This window comes from Rhipicephalus sanguineus, chromosome 1, assembly GCF_013339695.2.
Source record: "Rhipicephalus sanguineus isolate Rsan-2018 chromosome 1, BIME_Rsan_1.4, whole genome shotgun sequence".
In the NCBI taxonomy this organism is placed as follows: Eukaryota; Metazoa; Arthropoda; class Arachnida; order Ixodida; family Ixodidae; genus Rhipicephalus; species Rhipicephalus sanguineus.
In genome coordinates this window covers 290,810,625-290,836,442 of record NC_051176.1, presented here as the reverse complement: position 1 = coordinate 290,836,442, position 25,818 = coordinate 290,810,625, and the positions used below count along the sequence as shown (strand labels likewise).

Below are 25,818 nucleotides of genomic sequence, written 5' to 3'. Positions count from 1 at the left end.
TCACCTGAAAGGCTTTGAGGTCTGTCTCAACCGTTTGAGGAACAAAACGCACACAGTACACATCGTTGTGCAATGTACGCATGGTCATTTATTAGTAGTTTTTACATAACGGCGAGCCCGCCAGCCGAATCTTACAAATTACTACAGTAACATGACAAATAACACACTAGAACGCCAATATAACACACAATACCACGAATGCGGCATTGCCAATGTTTCTTTTTTAGGATAGTGTGGCCGTTTCTCGCAGATTTTATTAGGATAGTGTGAGCTGCAGCATTACAGGCTCTTAAGAAAATTTGTTTCTGGGCTTGTTGGTTCATAATGCTAACCTGCAGAGTGCAAATTCAATATAGGACATAGAAGAGCACACATAACACAGGACCTGGGCTGCATGTGCTCTTATATGTCCTATACCTGATTTGCACCCTGCAGTTTAGCATTAAAGGCATAGAGATCCGGAGCTGCTAGCAGAGACAGTCATAGCAGAGGCGTGCACAGCGGTCGCATTTTCATGGAGGGAAAGTGCTAGAGGCCTATTTTTTGTGCGATGTCAGTGCACAATGAACCACAGTTGGTCTACATTATCCGGAGCCGCCCACTCTCGCAGCTGGAGTCGCTTTGCGACATTAACTGCTATAAACCAATCTGCTCCCTTCTGGAGGCATTTGTTCTCTCGAGTCTGATTCATTTGGTCATGTGTTTAAACACTGAATAATGGCGACAGCTGTAGTTGACATTTATTATTGTCATCATCATCACTGTCATCAACCTGACTATGCCCACTGCAGGGCAAAGGCCTCTCCCATGTTCCGCCAATCAACCCGGTCCTGTGCTTGCTGCTGCCACGTTGCACCCACAAACTTCTTAATCTCATCTGCCCACCTAACTTTCTGTCTCCCCCTCGTGCGTTTGCCTTCTCTTTGAATTCAGTCAGTCAGTCTTATTGACCAGCGGTTATCTTGCCTGCACGCTACATGCCCTGCCCATGTCCATTTCTTCTTCTTTTTGACTAAGCTGTCCTTAACACCTCTTTGGTCCCTGACCTACTCTGCTCTCTTCTTGTTCCTTAAGGTTACACCTATCATTTTTTTTCCATTGGTCGCTGCGTCGTCCTCAGTTTCAGTATTATTGTATGCAACACATATTGTTGGAAGCCCTGATAAGCTATAGGGGTATCCCATGTTACAAATTTTGTGATGCTGTAGACTGACTTGAGTTGTTTCTGCACCTTGTTTAAACCCTGCACATTTTAACAGCTGCTGCCCCAGGATTAAATGAAACAGTGTGTCGGCCACCTGGTTCAGCTCCGCCAAGTGCCCGATGTCGTGGCCGAGGCACTCGTACTCCTGGAAAGGTACGCTTGCGTGCATATTTGTTTTCTTGCTTTTTTTTTTTTGCTAGTCTAGCAGCTTGTATCATTTTGTGACTATTGCCTGCATCAACGAGAATTGTTACTGCTTTCATTACCAATAAATAGAAAATCCTGGTATGACTACATTAAGTATGTAATGAATGCTTTCATTGACTTTGAAACGGTTTTGACTATTTTCTACAAATGTGTTGAGCCGATAGACCAAGTCCCAAGAATCATTTGCTGATCGATTTAAGCTCTTTGCGTAAAGTGTGTAATTTATTACAAAACATTAAGCCTGCTAATCGCTACAGGTCGCAGCGGCACAACCAAACAAGTTTTCAACTTCCATTATATGTAGCATTATTCCATTATATGTATACTCGGCGACAACTTTTCTTGACAGTACTGTGGAAGCTACAGAACCGAAACATATGCCTGCTACCCCGCCAAGAAATAGTACTTAAGTTTACTGATAATTTTCTCATTTGCTTTGCTGAAATAAATACATACTGCATTATTTATTATGACACTCAAACGGTTACAGGAAGTCTTAGATAAAATAGAGTTATTGTTCAATTTGCAAGAATGCCTTCCTTTTCCAGTGATGTGATAGCTGCGCCAAACTGCGCCAAGATGTGAAACCTGCTACATCCTGCTACATCTCCGCTTTTCTGCGCCAAATCTGTGCCAAATGATAAGCTCACTAGCGTCAAAACGTGCGCCGGCAAAACACGAGACTCCGAAGCTGCTGTGCGCCAGAATTTTCGTGCTGCAAGAGGAATGGGTTCATGCATCATTTTTCGTGGCACGCCGCCCGGTGCTTTCTGGGGGACCTGATGGGACGCTGATTGATGGGAAGGCTCGTTAAGCGCTGGTTTGGCTTGCTCAGGCTTTTGGGGGCCGACATGATCCTCTCCAGACTGTTGTAGGCTGGCGTGACCTTCCAAAAATGCACCTTGGAAGGAGCGGCTCGCCGCGAAGTGGTGTGACCGCAGCGCCGCAGCAACATAGGAATAAAATTTCAGTTGTTAGTACAGCGACGTCCTTGTCTGTCATCTTTTTACCCCTTTTTTTCATTCCGCTGCTCAAACCATTGTTATACAGTCGAACACGGATATATCGAACCCACATATATCGAATTTTCGGCTATATCGAACTCGTAAATTATCCCCTTGAAAATCCTCTGTAAAAGTATAGAAATTCGCACGTTTATATCGAACGGTATTTTTACCTGCCATCGGATATATCGAACACTGCGCGAGCTGGAAGGCGCCTGTTGGCACTCACTGCGCCCCGCGACCTTCGCGGCACCGTGCTTCCGCCGACACCCGATACGCTCGAAAAACGTGAGGGTGAGAGGGCTCAGACTGTACTCCTGTTGGGCGCATTCTCCAACTTGCGGAACGGCTTTTTTTTCCCCCTTTTTTCTCTCTCTCTCTTTCTCGTGCTTTCTCCGCATTACTGTCGGCTCGGAGAACAGGAAGGAAGTAGCTGGCGGCCTCCTCCTTTCGCCTTTTCTTTTTTTTGTTGTTTTGTGAGTTCTGATCAGCCAACCACAGCCCGCACCTTTCGTGTTTGCTCAGCCAACCACAGCTCGCGCCTTTCGTACATCGCGTCTGCCCTCGCAGGTAGCCCGGGCGCCTGGGTAGCCATCGCGACAGATCGCGAGCGCTTTGTTGGCGGACCACTTCCGTAGTTGTCGCATATCACCGCGTTCATCTTTTGCATGCGTGCTGTGTGAGCTGTGCAAAGGCACTGCGGACTGCTTGAATTTTCGACTTCTCGTGTAGCAATGGCCAGTGTCAAGAAGTGCAAGAACCTTGACTTTGCGACGAAGGTGAAAGCCATACAGCGTGTTGAGGCGGGCGAAAAAAGTTTGGTGATGGTGGACGACATCGGGATACCACGGAGCACGCTGAGCACCTTGTTGAAGAACAAGGCAGATATCAAGGCAAAGGCGGCAGAGCAGCGAACCTCTGGAGCCTGTCGTGTGCGCGCTCCTGCTCACGGGAAAGTAGAACAGGCAGTCTGCCTGGTCTATGCATGAGCACAGCGCTGAAGGTTGACCTGCTTGGTGCCATTCAAATTATGACTGGCGCTTGGCAAGACGTGAAGACGGTCACTGTGGCCAACTGCTTCCGGAAAGCAGGCTTCGTGACGGCGGAACTTGCGGAAACCGGTGAAGACTGCGACGACGAGCGCATAGACGACTCGTTTCGCGAGTTGTCGTCCCTCTTCACGGCTGCCGTACCACCCGAAGTGTCTGCGGATGATTTCGTGGAAGCGGACTGCAATGTTCAGGCTGTTCCGAGCCTCGCTAACGAGGACATTGTAGCTGCAGTCGCAGGGACCCAGGATGCCCAGGCTGACAGCTCAAGTGGCGACGAAGATCATCTGGACGAGGAGGCGGCAGCACGCGCGTACTTCACCGCTGAAGTGGCGGCAGCATTCAGCTTGATTCGCCGTTGTTGCGGCGACATGGAGGAAACTGGGCTGTCACACCTGGACAGCCTTGATAAGATTGAGGCCAGCGTCTTCAACTTCATTTCGAAAAGAAAGAAGCAGGCCAAGATAAGCAATTTTTTTTTCACGCAAATAAACCATTCTGTTGTATTCTGTGTGCAGAATTAGTTGTCATTCTTGAATGCGCCGATTGTAGATGATCGTCCACCACTGGTAAGGCCTCAGGACCTGTATTTTTTTATATCGAATTTTTCGTATATCGAACTAATTCGCGATCCCCTTCGAGTTCGATATATCCGTGTTCGACTGTACCCTTAACCGTGGTTAAGCTGACTTTGGTTACGGCTAACCACGGTTAGGGGTAGCTACAGGGCAGACATAACAGCAGTTAGTCGCCTAGCCGCGGTTATCGCAAACAGAGAAGCTGGCAAGATGGCGGAAAAGCTTCGCACCAGCCGTGAGCTGATGCAGTTAATCGGCAGCTTCGTGTTAGAGGATTTTCACGGAACGAGACTCCACTCGTGGAGCAAAACTCATGGAAAACTAGGTTTGTTGTGGAAGTGCTAGCAACAAAGACTATTGTGTCCTCGGCGGGATCAGCTAAAAGCTTATCGCTACACATTTTTTTAGGGGAATTGCTTTTCGCATTGTTCGTGTCTCGCCGTCTCAGAGCCTGAGGTCGTTCCACCAAGTTCATTGTCGACATCCTGAACAAGATGGGCGAGAATGGTGACACTATATCATCTTGGCGTCGCCAAGGCAGCGATGGCAGTGGATTTTGCATTGTCGGCAGTCAGACCATTAACTGCGAACAGCATGGTTTTGCAGCGATGAAGCTACATGTTACAAGCAAGAGGCACATTGAGGCCACGAAGGCGCACCGGGATTCAGCAGGTGCACTGAAAACTCCGGAAAGACCTGAGTGTAAGACGTATTTGGACTTCTCGCAGTCTTCAGCTACGCTCTCGGGCGACTGCATGGTTCGTGCAGAGACTATCTTGGGCAGATACGGCATTTCCGAAGATGTTCACGGACTCCGAAGTCGCTAAACAGTTTTCCTGCAAACGAACGAAAGCCTCCTACAGTGCATACATGCCAAAATCCGGGAGACTTCCTGATTTCGACCATTTCTTACGTTTGTACGGTTGGCAGGAAAATTTCCCGGAAATGGAAATTACTGTGTGTGATCTAGCCACATTGAAAAAATCCAATCCGATCGATCCAGGCTTTTTGCGAACCCATAGGAAACTAATTTAGGAGGTGTTGATGTAAACGTAACTGGCTGATACGAATTCGTGAAATTCCGCAGCCGAATTCCACTGTGTTGAATGGGCCGAAATTCGGATGTTCCGAACACTTTTCCGCATCGCGGCGGGTGATGCCAACTTTGGTACCGAATTGTCGAGCAACGGCCGAGAGCAGAATACTGGAAGCTTCGGAAGTACCCGCGCGGCCAGCGCACACACTCTCAGAACTGTGGTTATCGTTTGCCACAACAGCCATGGACGAAACCGTGGTCGCCCTTGACACGATCATGTATGGTGACGACAAAACTGACAGAACTCAAAAAGTGTACGCGCATCCAACACTCATCCAGTCAAAGCGACACTGCTTTCCGCAAACGCTGCGGACAAAACCGCGGCAGATGCGATCGTAGATAGAAACAAACGACGTAGTTTTGAAGGCACGTGTGCAGCCAGCACATGCGAATTGAAAATGAAACTACCGTTTGCAGCAACCGCTGCGCACAAAACCACGGTTGCTATCAACGTGATCATCGATAGTGACTTCGAGCTCCGAAGGTACGCGGCTACCGCAGTGCTAGATTAAAGGCAATATAATCGTAAAAAATGGCACGAAGCCTTTCGGCGTTCGTGTCATCTTCGCTTGTCACTATAAGTGGAGCGGACTTTGGCACTTAGTTTTCGGTTGGCCTCAAGCGAAGCTTTGACGTGCGCTTTCGCGGCACCCAGCTGCGCCGTCCCTTATTGGTCCGTTCACGTGTGTCCCATCTGCTTCGGCATCGCGACAGTGCTTTGCCAGTGGCCATGTAGAGGGCAGTGCAGCTCAACCCGTTAAGTGCGCTGCTGTCACCAGCAACGGCTGCGCATTCGATGTGTTTAGTAAAAGCAGTGCTGAGAAGGAGGGTAGCGTAATTGCCCGTAGCTGCCTTGATACAAAGTGCATTGCTTAATTTATGGTGTGAATGATCTTATGATGCTGTAGCATAAATGCTGACAGAATTAAAAAAAACGTTTCCGGGTCCCTTTAAGTCATGTATTAAGTTGGTTCATTATACTTTTTTTTCCCCCTGAGTCATAAGGATATTGTTTATTATGGCTGCTCATAAGTTTGTTTTTGTCAAATTTGCCAAATGATCCTTTGAGCAGCAAATGTTTCGGAATTATCAGTCATTTTGTATTCATGTGGCACCGCCGCTTTACTCCATAGAACCATATGTCACATGACACATGTGCGTGATATGTCCATGACACATGTGCGTGATATTAAAATAAATGGTGGCTGGGAGCAGTCCCATCACTATTTGGATTATTGTATTTACCTCCACCATCAGTGAGGTGATCTTTCACCCTTGTGCGCTGAGCTGTTTGGGTGTTAATCTGCAACTTTCACTTGCTATTGACAGTGTACTTTAGGTTTAGTAACATAATGTGATGGCAACAAGTTTTTTCACTGGCAGGCACTGTTGCAGGCAGTAAGTTGTAGGAAGGACATTGCTACTGTATCTTGCAAATTGGCTGCCAGTATCGAAGTCATGCCACATGGAAGTAACTTACCAGGCTATGAACAGGACACACACACAGCCCACATGCATACTTTCTGTCTAGTGGTGATCCACCCATGTGTGAGAAATGTGGTGAACCACTTACCGTGCTTCACATTTTAACACATTCACTGTGTCGTGTGTCACCGGTGGGTCACGGCCTGTGCTTGTCGTTTGCGGATGCGATAACTTCATCCCACTGGAACGTAGAGGTACGATTCTTGTTGCAAGAGGTTATAAATAGCCAGAAGAATACTTTTCTGGTGTTTGATGGCGTGACCCACTGGTGACCCACGGCGCACTCGAAAACATTTTCATGCTGCGTGCGGTGTGACCCACCGGTGAACCATGCTCAAGAACTCTGTCATGTGCTGCCGTCTAAGGAGGTTCAAGAGTGAAACCAGTACATCTATTTTTATTGCTTTATTGCATTCGATGTGGGACAGCGATGTTTTTAAGGAGCGGAGTGGCTGCCTATTTCTCTATTGTATTGCTCGCCACCATTTCGCCGTGGTTTCTCAAGTACATTCACTTGAATAAGTGTGTATATATATTTTATTTATTTTATTTATAGAATACTGCGGACAAAAAGTCCAAGCAGGGTGAGCATACATGAAACACACTAAATAACAGAATGGAACAAGGTTGCAAAGCGTCTTTTACACAATTTTTTTGGACATAAGACGCAGGGTTACGACTTAAAAAAAAAAGAACAATTGAACAACTTGGTCATAATACAATTCTTAGGAAGTCATGGAAGAATAGTATCTACACAAATGGTCAAGGACGTTGGGGAAATGCTTCGGTTAGTTTATTCCAATCAGCTATTGTTTGTGGAAAAAAGGAGTACCGAAAAGTGTTAGTCCTTGCGAAGATCGGCGTTAGGGAATGAGGATAGTGGTGCCGAGTGGGTCTGCTTAACAAGGGGGATACGTATGCTGCGGTGTCTAAGGATAGCCTGTGGTTTACTATGTCTGAAAGAAACTGTAGCAGACTTTTTTTTCTTCGAACTTGCAATAGTTCTATACCATTTGCCGTTAGTAATGCAGTAGGGGAGTCGGTTGACATAAATTTACTATAAATAAATCTTACTGCTTTTCTTTGAATTCTTTCTAGGTTTTGAACGTTAATTTTTGTGTGGGGATCCCAAACTATGGAGGCGTACTCAAGTTTTGGCCTAATTAGGGAAAAGTAGGAGAGGAGTTTAACACAAGGCGGGGCAGTCTTGAGCTTGTGGCGGAGAAGACATAATTTACGGAAAGCGGCAGAGGAGATGTTATTTATGTGCAAGTTCTAGGATAAGGTACTTGTTAACGTTAGGCCTAAGTATTTATAGGAGGCTACTTTAAGTAAAGGTGCTTCAGCTAAATTGTATGTGTACTCTAATGGGACTTTTTTGCGCGTTATGGGGAGATACACACATTTATTTGCATTAAGAAGCATTCCCCATTGTTCACACCATTTTGACACATTGCCTAAGTTAGTATTAAGGTCACATTGGTCACTAATGCAGGTTACATCTCTAAACAAAACACAATCGTCAGCAAATAGACGAATTTGTACCGGGGTGCTAATTACATCGACAATGTCATTAATGTAGACCAGAAACAGAAGGGGGCCTAGTACGCTCCCCTGCGGAACGCCAGAAGTCACCGGAAGGCAGCCGGATTGTTTTTCTCCCACCTGAACGTATTGGTTGCGATTGCGTAGATAAGCTGAGATCCAGGAGATAAATAATTCTGGTATGCCAACTAACCGAAGCTTTATAATTAGTTTATCGTGTGGAACTGTGTCGAATGCTTTACTGTAGTCTAAGAATATTACATCAATTTGGCCGTTAGCATCAAGACAAGCTGCAAAGGTATGAACGATAGTAACCAATTGTGTTGTAGTAGAAAATCCTTTTCGAAACCTATGTTGATGATTTGTTAAAACTGAGTGTTGTTCTAAGAGTTCATTTAATTTATGAGCTATAATGTGTTCGATAAGCTTACAGCATGATGATGTTAAGGAGATCGGTCGATAATTTTGTAGTACTAGACGGTCACCTTTCTTGAATATAGGAACGATTCGTGCCGACTTCCAGTCTTCTGGCAATTCCGCTGACAACAGAGAGACACGAAAAATGATGACTAAGTATTTTGCAACAGGCTCTGCAAAGCGACGCAGAAATATGTTGGGAATATTGTTGGGTCCGCAAGAAGTTTGTCTTCGAGTTCAACAACATAGCAATGATACCAGAATAAGAAATAAAGTTTACATTTGCGGCATGGTCCGCATTTATGGCAGATGGGGAAGCACTAGGAGTAGAAAATACACTATGAAAATACTCATTGAGGTGTTGAGCAATGGCAGCCTGATCAGATACCACTGAACCATTAACCAAAACCTGTGATATGGGTTTCTTTTTTTCGCTAATATAGTTCCAGAACTTCTTTGGATCATTCTTTATGAAGTTTGCGAGTGACGTATTAAAATAGTATTCCTTCGAGGCGTGCACGGCATGTGCGAGCTTATCTAGAGCGTCAGCTATAAATTTGGGGTCAGCATGCTTTTTCTTTAATCTTTTAACTTTACGCTTGAGATGAATGATGCTTCTCGTCATCCAGGGCGTATGTTTATGCACCTTTTTACGTTTAGACGGTATAAATTTTTCGATACAGTAGAAGCATATGCTTTTAAATTGGTCCCACAATCTGCAAACATCAGTAGCTACAAAATCTGTCAGACAGCTTTCTAGGTGCTCGATAATGCAAGCATCATTGGCACGTGTGTAGTCTTTCACACAATGAAAGGACGACTTGACAGTTTCCGAAAGCGGTACCAGAGGGATAGAAACTGACACAAGGTAGTGATCAGACAGCCCTTGATCAATTACTACGGTGTGTGTATTGAAATCACGGGGAATAAATACCAAATCTAAAATTGACTTAGCAGTGCCCTGATAACGCGTTGGTTCATGAACCAATTGTACAAGATTATGTGCGCGCATGATGTCAAACACTGCATTTGCATTACTGATATTGGCTGTAAAGGTTTCAAAACGTTCCCAATCTACTCCGGGCAGGTTGAAATCACCAATCAAAAGAACTTTGTTGCCATGGTATTTAGACATGTGTGCCTTTAATTTTAATAGGTATTCAAGAGCTGAGTCCGGCGGTCTATATAATGCGCATAGGATGAATGAATGGCCCCACAAGGTTACTTTAATACAGATACATTCAAGTTCCAGTACATCCTCCAACAAGACAGCATCAAATTTTTGTTGGATCAGGACGGCCATCCACCTTCCCTTGATTGCCTGTCCTTACGAAAAGCCGTATAGGAAGGCGGAAAAATGTCGCCATCATTGACCTGTTCATGTAACCACGTCTCAGTTATTACAGTAATGTGAGGATCGTACTGCAGTAGCAGGATTTCGAGGGGCTCGGTTTTATTCATAACACTGCGGGTATTCAAATTAAGTAGACTAAGTTCCCTGTGCGCATGTACATTACGTCAGGTTTTAGACTGTTGGGGCGCGGTGATTTTGTAGCCGGTCATTTTTACCCGCCTATTTTGCACCTCGTCCCAAAAATACATATCCTTATCGATCTTCAGTTTATCGTGTACCAGGTTGATTCTTTTCCCTTGTTCTATCTCGGTCTTTGCGCTGTGCCAGAGCAGACTGCGTTTCTTTAGCGTTGATTTTGAGTAATCGTTCTTAACAAAGAGATTTGAGCCCTTCAGTTTGCTTGCGTTTTTCATTATCTGTTTCTTTTCTGTAAAGTCTTGCAGATACACTATTACAGGTCGCTTTCCCACGTGCCTGCCCAGTCGATGGATACGCCCAACAGATTCACATTTGACCTGAAGTTTTTCTTGAAAAAGACCCTTCACGACCTTGTTCTTTAGTTCCTCTTCTGATTCTGCTGATGTCTCGGGTATTCCATGAATAATTACATTTGAACGTCTGCTGTGGTCTTCGAGGTCTGTTAGCTTTTTAGTTTGAAAAGACATTGCGTGTTCAAACGATTTCAATGTGGCATGCAATTGATCAGTGTTATGCTGTGCTGAGCGCTCAGTCGCTATATTTTCGACAGTACGCCTAAAGTCAAGCATTTGTTCTCTCAGCTCAGAAAATTGTGTTTTAATTTCAAGTAGTTCCTTTCGCATTTCTGTCTGACCGTCAAGTAGTTGCTCGTACAGTTCCTTCTGGGTGGGCCCAGGGTTTTCCTCGACATCACCGCAAATTAGTAGTTTGCAAACTACAAAACAGTCATACGCTATTACAAAACAGCGCCGTGGGCACGGCAGAACCACTAAGCCTCGGCAATCACTACGTATTGAACTAGAACTGGAACTAACCTGCACCAAGCAGAGAAGTGTTCCGTTTAGCGACATGGCAGCTTTGGGTCCACCGTGCCCACAGAAGACGAAATCGTGCCGGTGCTCTTTTATAGCGGCGCCAAATGATGACGTCACGCTGTAATGCTTGAAAGGAAAGGCCAGTAGAACTGCGTCGTCGGGTGATGACAGCGTTGAAAACGGGGGGCCTTTGCTGATGAGCTGGCTCGTGTCGTCGCAAGACGCATAAGGTGGCTGCGCGCATTCAAAAGCACCGAAGCCAAGAAAAACCTGCACCAAGCAGAGAAGTGATCTGTTTAGCGACATGGCAGCTTTGGGTCCACCGTGCCCACAGAAGACGAAATCGTGCCGGTGCTCTTTTATAGCGGCGCCAAATGATGACGTCACGCTGTGATGCTTGAAAGGAAAGGCCAGTAGAACTGCGTCGTCGGGTGACGACAGCGTTGAAAACGGGGGGCCTTTGCTGATGAGCTGGCTCGTGTCGTCGCAAGACGCATAAGGTGGCTGCGCGCATTCAAAAGCACCGAAGCCAAAAAAAACCTGCACCAAGCAGAGAAGTGTTCCGTTTAGCGACATGACAGCTTTGGGTCCACCGTGCCCACAGAAGACGAAATCGTGCCGGTGCTCTTTTATAGCGGCGCCAAATGATGACGTCACGCTGTGATGCTTGAAAGGAAAGGCCAGTAGAACTGCGTCGTCGGGTGACGACAGCGTTGAAAACGGGGGGCCTTTGCTGATGAGCTGGATCGTGTCGCCGCAAGACGCATAAGGTGGCTGCGCGCATTCAAAAGCACCGAAGCCAAGAAAAACCTGCACCAAGCAGAGAAGTGTTCCGTTTAGCGACATGGCAGCTTTGGGTCCACCGTGCCCACAGAAGACGAAATTGTGCCGGTGCTCTTTTATAGCGGCGCCAAATGATGACGTCACGCTGTGATGCTTGAAAGGAAAGGCCAGTAGAACTGCGTCGTCGGGTGACGACAGCGTTGAAAACGGGGGGCCTTTGCTGATGAGCTGGCTCGTGTCGTCGCAAGACGCATAAGGTGGCTGCGCGCATTCAAAAGCACCGAAGCCAAGAAAAACCTGCACCAAGCAGAGAAGTGTTCCGTTTAGCGACATGGCAGCTTTGGGTCCACCGTGCCCATATGTGTGTGTGTATATGTATATATATATATCTATATATATATATATATATATATATATATATATATATATATACACACACGCACACACATACATGTGTTCTTCCTGCTGCTCCCAAACATTTTAGCGCAACTCATGGATCATCATGCCTTTTGCGGACACAAAAGAAAGCACAACACAGAGGAACCAAATGTGTGTTTGTGCTTTCTGGCGCGAGACACTTTAGATTTCAGCATAGCTTTACGCGGAAAAGGCAAAGAATAGCTCTGTGTCTTCAGTGATGCAACAGCTGCGCCATTTGCGCCAATTTGATACATTTCCGTATTTTTGCACCAAGCTGAGCCAAAACCGTGAAATTTGTTGAAATTGTGCCACGCTCAGCCAAAATGCTCGACCAGCTTCCAAATTTTTTCAGTTGCGCAAATTTTAGCGAGAAATGGAGGCCGCATTGGTCATCTGCAGTGTGGGCATCATCATCATCCAATACAGACGCGCAGAAGCTAGCCCTTACCCCCCAGCGAAAGAAAAGAAAAAAGACAGTTTCACCGCAAGGACGAAACATTATATGCGATATCAACAAATTGTAATGTTATACGAAGTGAGGCTGGCAGCATACTCTTTTGTATTTGATCTCGCGTAACTCTACAAAACGTTGGTGTAAGAGAATACGGCCGCTCCAGGGAAAGATGCTCTTTGTGCACAGTGTCTCCGCATTGAGAGCGCAGCACATAGCAGGATATATGAGCTGCCCGCTGATGACTGCCGAGATAGCGCACGCGACCGTGCCCTTAGAATAAAAGTTCAAAGTTGCTGGTCGAGCGACAGCCCCCCCTCCCCCTCGCGTCTTTTCATGCTCGTTGAAGACGGGCGGGGCATTTCCTCTCTGCTTCAACGGCAGGCCTCCCGAGCGGAGTGGTTATCGCATGCACTCTCCGAGTGAGTTAGATGGGCTTGCTCTTTTGATGTCTGCTTCAGCCGCGTTCGTCACCGGCACTCGCGCGCTTTTACCCGCGGTTGAACATACTATGCGGGAGCGATGTAATTAGTTTGGACTTTATACGGGACATGACGGCAAAAACCCATTGAGAGTGTCCATATAATTGCTATTGGCCGCGAGATTGGCCTATAGGTGGCAGCACCATCGCCGCGTTAGTGTGGAGAGGCCATCGGCGGCGCGTATACAAATGCATACAGTGGCGCTTCGTTGTGAGCGGTTTGAGCCGATTCTCGGCGAATAAAATGCGTTGATTGCAGTTTACTGGTAATGTATACGCTCTTCATTGTTGAATCGATGCACGAAGATCATCCAGTGTTACCATCACTAGTGAGAAAAGCGCAGTCTGCCGATGAAAGGGATGCTCGCCCTAGATGACAGTGTGCGCTTACGCCCTTTATGACGCTTTTGGTTTTCTCTGTACGTGTTGGGCTTGTGTTCTATGTATGTACTACGCACTGCTGTAGCACGACTGAACTACTTAAGTGTTTACTTCTTGTTCATTTGTATACCAGCCCATATCCCTGTGCAATTCGCACTGCTCGCGCAAATACGCATTTTTTAATTATTGTTCAGTTCTCCATGAAATGTAGGACTGTTGATAAGTTTAGTCAGGAAAGCTACATGATTGACAGTGCTTTAGCGCCACGGAGACGTTGAACGCGTACGCACTTGTTCTTGCTCCAGTAACAGAATAAAAAGGCAAGAGTCTAACACAGAGCTTTCATTGATTGATTACATGCACGACGGTGATGCAACAAATGTCTGGTTATTTTATGGATTAAGTTTCTTTTTTAAAACAAATAATGTCCACTGCCTTCCATCAATTTATAACAACTCCACACAAACGCTCAAGATAATGTAATAGAAAAGGATGAGACTTTGCGTGAAATTATACGACAGAAATGTAAGGCACGCTGTCGAGATTAATTTTGAACATCAAAATTCTTCAAAGCGTACCTAAATCTAAGCACACGAGTGGTTCTGCGTAAATTTTGCCCCAAGTTGAAATTGTGCGCAGCAACTCCATTTTATCACTGCCGTGTCATTCCATTGTCTGTTTTTTTTAGGGGACAATTTGAGTACCGAAGTGCCAGACTTCACTTGATAGAAATATTTCGCTGTAGCGGGACCACGACCGTACAATAAAAGGACATCTTAAGCACAACTAAAGCTCATCGCATAACCGATGAACTATAGTGCCGCAGTTATACACATAAAAACAACGCGAAAGCGCACGGCCTAGAGCCTCGTTTTTGTTTACCAACGAGTCACTGAAACGTTGCCTTCACACACTATTTAATGCTCCTCATGTTTGGGGCTATGCCAAGTGCACTTTAGGATGCTCTTAAACCAGAAAGCGGCAAGAACACGGAAATGATTCTGGCGAACGAAGGGTACGACACTAATACACAGCCCTCTCGAAAGTCGCACTCACTGATCTTATTACAATGCGCATGCAGCCGAGCAAGCCCATTTGCTTCTGTACACCATGTTAGGTATACGTACGAGCAGTTAAGCTCGCGCTAACACAACAGAACACACCGCCCTTTGAGAACGTGCGTGACGTACTAGCTCATGCAGACGACACAGGGAGCAATCCACACTACGTGCGGTTCAGCCAGTAGCCGCCAGGCAGTGACTCCGCTCGATCTCGCGGCCAATCGCAATAAAGGACAGTGGTTCTCAAATTTCCTGATGCTTGTTTTATTGCGTGCAGAACGCTTTTTTTAAGCCCAGTGATTCCACTCCTGCGCCAACTGCGCCAAAGTGCGCCAAATTGTATTTACTGCGCCATTCTGATAATATCGACGAAATTTGCGCCAAACTGCACCAAAGTCTCGGGTTTGGGGGCGTCTATCTCCGGCAATCGCACCGCCGGCGCGTCACAACATGTGCAGCTCGATCTTGGGGCTGCCAATAAAGTCGCAATCATGGACCAAGAATTATTCCGCTGAATAAATAGCGCTCGCGCGTGCGTTCCGAGTAAGCTACGATGTCATGCACGGTGCCGACGCAGCTTCTGTTCTGCAAGTCGGCTCGACAGCAAAAACGCGCTCTCCGCAGAGGCTCGTGACGTCTAGGCCTATCGGTAGCGAGAAAGTGCGACGGCGATTCTTCGGCGGACGTCGTCTGTTCCAGAAACGCTGCTGATAGCTCGTTTCAAGCGTCGCACGGCACGTAAGGAAAGCAATGTTCAGTAATAACTACATGAGTGCCGCTAAAATGTCTGTCACTTCTGTTTCCGGACATCGCGGAATGAAATGTGGGATCGCTCGCAGTAGATATATGGGACATTATCGAATTTTCCTTGCTTCGCGTTTATGGAAGAGCACGCGAACGGTGGAAACGCGTTGACACTTTTCCTCAGATATACTTTATCCATGGATCTTCATCCCGAACAGCTTTTCCCTTCCGCCAGCAAGCGTCCGAGTTTCTAATCACTCTGCGGTAAATGCCCCCTAAAAGGCCCTGCCCTTTCGAGCTCACGTGCTAGGGTTCCAATTCGAATTTTTTGCTTGCTTTTTTAAAAATGTCATCTCATTAGTAAAATCATATCTCCTGGTCGGAGCAGCCGCAAATGCGCAGCTGTCAGTAGCGGGCCCGTCGCTGACGGCCCACAGTGAAGCGGCTACGCCATGTTACACGTCCGCCCCTCGCTTTCGGGGGTCAATAGCTAATGGTTAAAAAAATTCAGTTTCGCTTAAGAGCGAAGCAATGAATGTGATACCAAAAAATTGTATTGTGAAACGAAGTAAGACTAGCAGCTAACTCTTTTGGATCCGATCTCGCGAGCTCGACAAAACACTGGTTTAAGCGAATATGGCCCGTCCAGGAACCGAAGCGTTTTCTTGCTCTGAGTTCTCTAAACGCGAAGTAAGCGTTGAGAACACAGCAAGTTTACGAGCCGGCTCCTGATGCCTCGAGATAGCGTTCGCGCAAGCGACTGCGCCCTTCGAACGATGCGCTCGCCCCCCCCCCCTTCCGCTCCCCTGGCGTCCCTTCATGCTTCTTATGAAAGACGGGCAGGGCGTTTCCTCTCTGTTTGATGAGCAATCGACGGCAGACCCGCACGCAGGAAGATGTTATCTCATGCGCTGTCCGTGCGGCGGAGACAGACGGCCGGCTAGTTTAATCTCCGCTTCAGCCGCGTTCGTCGCCAGCGCTCGCGAGCTTTTACCCGCGGCTAGAATGCGCGTGATGATGTTATTAATTTGGACTTTATACGGAAAATTACAGCAACGGCGACGGCAGAAATCCGCCGAGAGTGTCCATATAATTGCTATCGCAGGGGTCAATGTACGGGGTAGATTTTGCGCCCCCCCCCCTCTTAGGTGATTGGGGGGGGCGGCCGCCCCCCCCCCCCCCTGCCGCCCCTGTGCGCACGCCTATGCTCCTGAGTTGATTTTTTCCATGAGATTTGCAATGAATCGAAATGTTTCTAGCCTTCATAAGAGCCCCATAATAATACTCAGGTGCTTGAATGTTAATGCAATATGCTTCTGTATTGAACTCCAGGATATAAAATTGGCTGCTCCAAAGTGCTCCCAGGTGCAAAATTATCTGCTCCAAAGTGCTCCAAAATGAAAATTTTGCTGCTCCAAAGTGCTCCAAAACGGAAATTTTGCTGCTCCGAAAATTGCTCCAAATCAGAAATCCTCGGTAGCATCACTGTAAGCCACTTTTGCCGCAGTACACTGGTGTCCTGCGAAAAAGCGTATCGAGATTCAGAAGGGGCTACTATAGTCTGTGACAGCCTAAGAATAAATATAAGCTCAACCCACGAGGCTGTATTGCTTATATTTTGCATGCCTCCGTGCTACAAAGGAAGTAGTCCCTAAACAATAGCAATAATTTTCACGCATATAAACATCTTCTTGCAATACTGCATTGATATTGAAATAAAGAAAGCAAAGCTAGATATAAAAAATTGTGAAGGCGTCAGCTTCAGCGTCAGCTTAACAATATATCTATTCTTTAAACCACACCTCCTGCCGCGTTCATCTCGTAGTCTACGAAGATGTAATGTACATCTCAAAGGGGATGTTTTTGCGCAGTACCTATTTAGGTATTAAAACAAAAAATGCCAGACTTAACGTAAAATTTATAACAAAGGAATCGTTTTTTAACATTTCATAAAACAAAAGAGCGACATTAATCACATTTAATAAGATCGTTTGTAATTTTTTTATGAAACTTTCGCCGCCAGTTTCCTTGACTGGCTGCTGTAACTATGGCAACTGTGACTCAAAGCGAAGCTTGGCGAAGTGGTTTGAGATTGCCTTCGTGAATTTCGACTCTTGTGTTGCCGTAAATACCGCATTTGCGTCTGTAGTTGCCATGCTTGTTATCGTGTTTGAGGTAAAGGCCAAGGCTTCATTTGACGTCTTGTTTCAACGGAATAAAAGCGTGTAGCGCACATGGTGCTTAACTGTAAGGGTCATTGCATGTCTTGCTGTTACTAACGTTCACGCCAAGGATATGTACCCGGCTGAAGTGGCGTTGACTAAAGGCTTTTGGGGATTGTTTCTCGCATGCACTTGCACTGGTGCCACCACGACCCCTTCAGCCCTTGAACATTCAATCCTTTGAATTATTTATGTATTAATTACAGAGCTGCATCGCCCCAGTAGGTGATACAACAGGGGGGCCCACCTTTGCTGGAAGAGGGGCCCCTGCCTTGTATGTGTGCCTGTGCGAATATATATATATATATATATATATATATATATATATATATATATATATAGGGTGTGTTCCTGAGTGGATGCGTGTGTGAATGTGTTTTTTGAGTGAATGCAAAGTTGCGCCGAATATTTTCAAATAGGCTGTCTTCGGTTGCCGTAAGACAAAATAGGAAAAGGATATACGCTTCTAAAAAAAAGTTTATTTCTCAACGTTTTGATCGGAGACCGATCTTTATTAAGGCAAAATTTACGTGACTTCGATGCGCTTTTATAGCATCGTCCTCCAAGCAGGTAGGGAGAGAAAAAAAAATAAAAATAAAAATGTAAAAATATAAAAGAGTAGCCAAAGGACCACGCATATGCACTCGGACATACAAAGGACATGTGCACCTTCGAGGAAATAAGGAAAACACAGAAATGTATACATAGATAATCCCAATGAACACAATCAGTAAGTACATTCCTTTCGTCTATTGTCAAGCCCCACCTCTCCTGCTCCCCCTCCTCATTTGTTAATGAAGCATAGTGAGGGGGTGAGGCTTCACAAGAAGGGATAAGCATTTATTTAAAAAAATGTCTACGGACTTATAGGCTTCACGAGAGTCTACTGTAGTTTAATATAAACAAATTGTCACTGCGTAATGCACAGAATACGCGCGAAATGCAAAAAACGCACGTTAGACAAAAGCAAGAATTCCAAATATGATATCGTGAAGTATGATGCAAAGCATTAACAACAAAACCTTTTTATTTTTTCACTGAATAATAGTTTTAGCGGCGTCACTTCAGTTAAGATCACAATCCATGCATTCGAAAGTTCCTGCGTCGCAGCGGTATTATGTAGCGTGCATCATTTTGCGGTTTGTAGACAACTATTACCTCACACGGCGTTTTTCATTGCAAGGTGTTCGTGCATCGAGCGTGAGACTTACGCGACGGCCACTTCAACCTAGCACATCGTTCTGGGCTGGTGGAACTGAATTCCGTTAAGACGACGCAACTGCCCCAATAGGCACACGTCACATACACACGCGCACCGGCTGACCACAATTATCTTCATATAATGCACACATCACTGCATATTCTCCACACCTGGTTTGTTTATTTTCGCATTGTGTTTCGCTAACGGGTTATGTTGGTCGCTTCCTTTCTCTCACGCTTCGTCCATACACGCCTCGCCACGGTGGTCTAGCGGTTGTGGCGCTCGACTGCTGACCCGAAGGTCGCGGGATCGAATCCCGGCCGCGGCGGCTGCATTTTCCATGGAGGCGAAAATGTTTGGGGCCCGTGTACTTAGATTTAGATGCACGTTAAAGAACCCCAGGTGGTCTGAATTTCCGGAGCCCTCCACTACGGCGTCTCTCATAATCTATCGTGGTTTTGGGACGTTAAACCCCAGATATTATTATTATTATTCGTCCATACATACGTCACTCTTATAGGCACAGAGCACGGCGCATATCACAATAGATCAGCAATATTCCCACATTGCGAGCTCCAAGTAACACAAACACTCACGGACATGTGGCAACGCTAATGCCATGATGTTTGTGGGCGGTAAATCGTACACAGACGCGTACATTCCGATTTCACTTTCACTTCACTGCACACGAATGAACGCGACGACAATCGCCGATGTGGTGACCCTCAGGCGATATGCTTGGTGTATCCGAGCGATGGAGGGAACACACGCCGTGTTGCAACTTGACGCTGCCGAAACGACGGAACGCGCTAAAGCGTTGTAAAACACAAGCTTCTACTGCATCGAATGACGACCGGCGAGGATGATGCTGGGTACGTGCGGATAACAGTAGGAAAGAGCTTCTTCAGGAAGAAACAAACACCGCAGGAAATTCGAATTGACTGATCTCGGTCTCGATGAAGCGGTACAGCGAAACCTCGCCTCTCGTCGCGAACGGCACCATGTTGCATTTTTCATTGTTTCGTCTTAACCATTACGTCATGGTAAAGAGCGGCCATAGTTGGATGCACATAATACAAATGGACAGTGGTACAGTTTGCTTTTTATTCTTAGTTTGTCACCGACTATAGTACAGGTAGCTGTCTGGGACACAGCGCATTTTGTTCCTTAATTACTCATTCGTGCATGCGCCGTGTAATTACGAGTCCTAGTGTGATCGCTGACGTCTAAAAAATTATTGGCAATCATTTGGAGCTGCTGTGTATGGCGTTTCTGCGGCCTCGAGAAAGAAAGACAAAAACATACGCCAGTTCGATTTTTTCGCCACCCCCACTTGCTCCTGCTTTACAAAACTCTCGAATTTCGAGGTTGCCAGGTTCGCAGGTCCACATTAGCATTTGCAGTGCCTGTCGAATTATTTGACAGGCCCTGCAAATGCTAATGTGGATTTAGTCATTGTTCGCACTGTGGGGTGGCTCAACACACTGCTTTTATTGAAATAGCAGTGTTCACGTGCACTGTGCACGAGTTAGCTGATGTTGAATGGTTTGTACGTACAGTAAAACCTCGTTAATTCAAAGTCACTGGGACTGTGAAAAACTTTCGAATTAAGTGGGTTTTCAAATTAACGAAACATACAAAAAGCAGGATGCAAGGAACTTTGAATTACTGAAAGTAATCAGAGGTGGTCGTTTGGCCTTCTAGTTTGCTGCTCCAAGGGTTGTTTCCAGCAATACCCGGTCCCATTTTTGCCGCAAACCCGGGAAAATGGCGGGCCTCACTGCTGTTAGGGCAAAAAAGGAAAAAAAAAAGAAAAAAAAATCTCGTGGTCGGCTGAACGTGCGCCTGCGGAAAAGGTGTGCTTCACTGCAGCATGTCACGTGCTCCTCGCAACGTCACCGCGTCATGATGCGACCATTCGCCCATTCTTTCTGGTAAAATAAAGAATATGATAATGACCAGTGTGACGGAATCCGCAATGTGTTCTGGCTGGAAAACATGATCATTGAAGTTTTCGAACTGAGTTTTCGAAGTAGGGCGTTACAGGCAAGAACTCCGCCAGCAGTGCAAGTGCGCAAATTGCCGGAGCAACCGCCAATCGGAGGTTCGCATACATCACGAATTCCATCAGACCGTCCTTTATTAATCTTTTCTTTTCCCAAAAAGAATGGGTAAATCATGACTCGCTGACGTTGCCAGAAGCATGCGACATGCTGCCCGCGTGTCACCGCTGTGTTGCAGTGAAGCACGTCTTCCTTTCCGCAGGCGCACGTTTTAGCTGACCACGAGACCGTGTTTTCTTTTTTTTTTGCGCTAGCAGCACCGAGGCCGGGTCGCTTCAACTGTCACTCATTAAAATCGCTACACTGCATTGCCCTGTGGCTCCTAAGGGCCGTCGCTTCCGCGGATTTGCGGCGAAATCGGGATCGGGAATTGGCACATGGCACCCAAAGTTTTCGAATTAACCAGGCTGGCGCTGACCGCCGCTTCAAATTATCCACTCAGATTTACATTGCGAAATACGGGACTGCAGAAATCCTTCGAATTAAGCGGCATTTCGAAATAAGAGTTCGAATTAATGAGGTTTTACTGTATTTTTGTTTTCTTTTCTAAAAGTAGGCCTTCTTTGTTATACTGCTCCAAATTTGGGATTTCTTGCCAAAAAATTCAGTTTTTTTTTCGTAACCTGCTTCAAATTTGGATTTTTGTTCTCGAAAAGCAACATTTTGCTGCTCCAAAAATTGCTCCAAATCCTTTTTCGGCTGTTGCACCCCTGTGTCTTTCAAATAAGCGCGCCAAATGCCAGCTGCAAAGGTAGCAGCGCCATCTCTTTGTCGCGAATGAAACAGGCACAGGTGCATGACCAACCGGTGGGTCACGGCGCACCTGCAAGATATGCCGAGTGGCCCATGGGTGGGTCACTCCGCATCTAAAACGATACCTCAAAAAAGCGTGCCACAGCGAACGTGTTAACCCAATGCAAACAATTAGACTCTTAGAAGAAAACACTTTCCATTACCCTACCGACAGAAAATACCACTTCATCCATCGATGTTCATCGGTAGGGATCCGCTTTTTATACATGAATCATTGTTAGTGTTTTTAAAAGACGTGTGTAGTTTTCATGTGATATACCTAGGCAATCCGTAACACGACCTCTGAACAGAGGTCGCTGCTGTGGTGGCTATATTAACCATTTGTGCGACAGCGGGACACATACGTCCCACCTTCCCATCTGCAGAAAAAATTTTCTCCCACATCACCCATTGCAATTAGCATAACGCTAAGTCACTCATATCTTGCCTAAGTGTTGGTAATCTCGAGGAAAATTCCTTTACCACACTTTCGAAAGGCGGAAGTAGTGTTACATTGGCGTTGAATTTTGATCAATGTTTTATGATAGCTTCTGAATTTCTCCTTCAGACAGAAAGAACCTACCAATCGAAATGCTGGATAACTTCTTTCTCTGGTTTTTCAGAGCGCCGATTTTAGCTTTCAGTCATCACATGTTTTTGTACATTTGCGCTATAACTTGACTGATAAACGCATCGAAACACGATCCCCTGCGAAATTACCACGCTCATCCCTCAGCATAATTGCAGATATTGGTGCGTGGAAATATTTTTCTTGACGTCATATACCTCATGAAAAGTAGGTACATATTCAGGGACAACAGCCGGACTCGACAATTTCGACAGCCAAAGCAAGGACAGGCAAGTCGACAAAAAAAAGCTGTTGTTGCATGCGGTGAAGTTAGCTTTACAGGAACAGACCACAACGCTATGAAATCTGACACGAGACCCAGGTACAGGTGGTGTTCTACTGCTGGAATGAGGTCTGCACAACTTTCCTCGGCAGAACTTGAGAAGTGATACTCTGTGCCACTTGATTTGGCCGTTTCATCCCAAATACCCGTTGATGGAACTGCGAGATGGTGCCTTCATGATACAGTGGGACATTGTTATCCCACTTTTTGAAAACTCTCGCATGAGTCAGCGGGACATATATGTCTCACTTTTTTTCAGTAAACTACTGGCTTGATTTTGATGAAATTTGTTTGATACCATTTCTTTGTAGTTTATATCGATATACCACAGCCGGTTTTTACATCGTGTGAAATATATAGGCAGACCTAGAATCGAATAAAGAAAGCACCTGCCTCTCAGCCCTTGGACTTGAGGGCGTTGACGAGGCATTCATGCTGATGTCATATCTCCATAGTTTTATCGCGACCACTTGTCATTGATCCTCACGACCAGTGGCGTAAATCCAGAAGAATCGCAAGGGGGGACACACATCTTGCCATGGCAACCCCTTTTTGCTTTTCGTAAGTATAGGTTTTATTTTTACTTATAAAAATGACTCATGCTTCGAAATAAAAAGAAAACGAGCATGTGCCAAGGCGCCGGGCCACGGAGCTTAGCCTAACAGCACTGAGCAGCCAATTTCTAGCATACGTATTTCTAATACGCCATTTGGGGTAAACCATCAAATGAAAATAAGTTTTTTGTTATAACGCGTAAACATAGGCGTGCACACGAGGGGGGGGGGGGGGGGGAGGGACTAATAACCTAAGGGGGGTGCAAAGTCTGCCCCATACCATTGTTCAGTCGTACCTGTCCGTCATTGTTTAAAGAGCAGGGTTATGGCCACGCAGATTGCTCACTATAATGGCAGCCGAAGACCCCTGATGTTGCATTCCGAGAACTGTTTGCTTCACATCTTAACTTCCGGTAAGCCAAGGGACCAAAGGCAGGCCATTGTGAGAAGCACGTCATTACCACATTTTCATTTTTTTCATCAACTGTGAAGTCTTTTGGACTCGACCACCGGTGGAAGGAAGAGCAGGGTTATGGCCACGCAGATTGTTCACGATAATCGAGGCTGAATTAAAGGGACACTAAAGGCAAATATTAAGTCGGTGTTGATTGTTGAAATAGCAGTCCAGAAACCTCGTAGTGCTACTTTTATGCTAAGGAAGTGCTTATTTTGAAATAAAGTCACGTTTTAGTGGTCCGCATCGCGTTAGTGCACTTCAAATCACCCGCCTGAAATTAGACTTTCATACGTCACTGCTGCCGTGCCCAACGTTGCCCGCCTTTACTGCGCGGCCGCCGACACTAGTAGCAGCAGAGCGAAGGTAGCGGGACCTACAGCAGCAACAACGGCCATCGAAGCCATTGAAGCTTGCCGCAATGGATGTGGACGGAGAACTTGACAACGAGACATTGGCTCGCGACGCTGGGCTCCAATTCAGCGACTTGAGCCCCGATGAACGCGGTATGCTGCTGAGGGCTCGTAGTGCCGGCGTCGTTGCATGCGTCATTTTGTCGAACTCTCTGTCAGAGCGGCTTTCACGAGCACGCAAAACACACGCGGCAGTACGCGATCCCGAAACTACCACTGAGACGCGACCACGAGCGAAGCAGGGTGCTGAGCGAAGCGCAGTTCGGCGAAAACGGGACCTTTGAACCACGCGCGCCGTTCCCCAGGGCAACGCCACAGAGGTTCTTTTTTCCATGAATCAAACGGAAACGAACAAACAGCGTTTTATTACGTCTTTTGATGCACGGAAGGTTCTTTTTTTATAGCTGCTAGTTTGATTACTAGTGGTTTATTGTAGGCAGACTCTCATACGTTATCGGGATCACTTTGAAAATGTCCCACTCGTGGTGCTCATCATGTGATACATTTAGCTTAATTTCTCGGTAGGTAGGGCACTGGTGTTGATAATATTGCCGTTTTAGAAGTTGTCATACACTGGGCTTTCACTCTGACATAAATTGTTATTTGTCTTTATTGTCCCTTTCACGATAATCGAGGCCGAATGGAGGCTGTAATAGAACTTTGACCCCCCCCCCCCCTTAATGGGGAATCCTGCGCACGCCTATGCACGTAAAGGTACAGCTTTTAACTTCAGCTTAATTCCCCATCCTGCAACCTGTAAGAAAAAGCCTCCCACGATTAAAACCTGTAATCTTGTTATGCATGTTTATGCTTGCCGGTGATTTTTTTTAATAACACGATCATGGTGGAGCAATTGGATTCCTGCTTCATTGTCAATGGACTCCAACAAATCGTCGACACAAATATGTAATGGTAGATGATCGGGAATTCTTTTTTATTTTGCATTTTGAAGTGCAGCATAATGGACATCTGCGGCACATCAGATGTAATCGGTGCCACTTCAGGAAGCTCGTGCTCTTAGTACCTTTTGAAACGAAAAACAGATCTCACTTTCGTACTTCGTTTCGGCTCTTTGGAAGGGCTTCAGGTTGCTTCCCAAGGGCTTCACATATAGTAGCCAATAGCTACCGTGATACAAAATGAGTCGCTTAATTATGGTGTGAATGATCTAACGATGTTGAAGTCAGAATGTTGATAAAATTTCAAGAAAACTGCTTCAGGGTCCATTGTAACTGTCAAGTAATTCAAATATCGTGTTTAAAAAATCTCCAGGGGGGGGACACTTGCAAGTGGTGTCCCCTCTAGCCTGAACACAAGGGGGGGCTCGGGAACCCTCTGATCCCCTCATGATTTACGCCACTGCTCACTACACACATTTTACGTCTCTCTCATGATTTTAATACCTATATGTTTTACCCGCCTTTTGCATGCGGAATTTTAGGCCCGTACACAGCCACTTAACATAACCATTGTTCACATTCGTTATCATGTCCTTGCGCTCTTTGGTCACGAAATGGCCCTTGCAATAATAAACATATATTATTGTGTATTTTGTTTTGTATTGGTTAATGGCAATTGCCATACTGGCATAACCATGGGCGACCAGCCAGCATTTACCAAGTCAGCAGTATAGACAAAATAAGTAGATGTTGCTTTAGGTATTTTAACCATATTTACTCTATTGTAACGCGAGGGGCGACTTTATGTAGCAAAAATCTGGAAAAAAAAAAACTTGTTACATTTGAGTAAATACTAGGGATGGCCGAATATTTGGGCGTTTCGAATGTTCGAACGAATATTACAGTATTCGAATTCGCTTCAACATGAATTTATATTATTTGAGATTTCGAAGTATTCGAAATGAATGAATGTATGTATGTTTGACAGCACATAACCTCCTGTAAAGGTGGTTTCACTGCAGCATCGGGTTGCTGT

At 45.8% G+C, this 25,818-nt stretch overlaps 1 protein-coding gene and 1 long non-coding RNA gene across 7 annotated transcripts in view; both read left to right on the top strand.

Annotated features, from left to right (window-relative positions):
* The window catches only part of LOC119379251 (uncharacterized), a 168,989-nt gene that overhangs the window by 37,135 nt on the left and 106,036 nt on the right, over nt 1-25,818 (top strand). For all 6 annotated transcript variants that reach the window (XR_007414842.1, XM_037648499.2, XM_049411916.1 and 3 more), the window contains exon 4: nt 1,260-1,357. Coding sequence is in view for 5 of the 6 variants with exons in the window: in XM_037648499.2 (XP_037504427.1) it covers nt 1,260-1,357 (98 nt within the window). In the remaining variant the exon portion in view is untranslated. The remainder of the gene's footprint in view (nt 1-1,259; nt 1,358-25,818) is intronic.
* On the top strand, nt 11,252-12,031 carry LOC125756888 (uncharacterized). The gene is made up of 2 exons (XR_007414843.1): nt 11,252-11,452; nt 11,723-12,031. It is a non-coding gene; the product is annotated as an uncharacterized LOC125756888 (long non-coding RNA).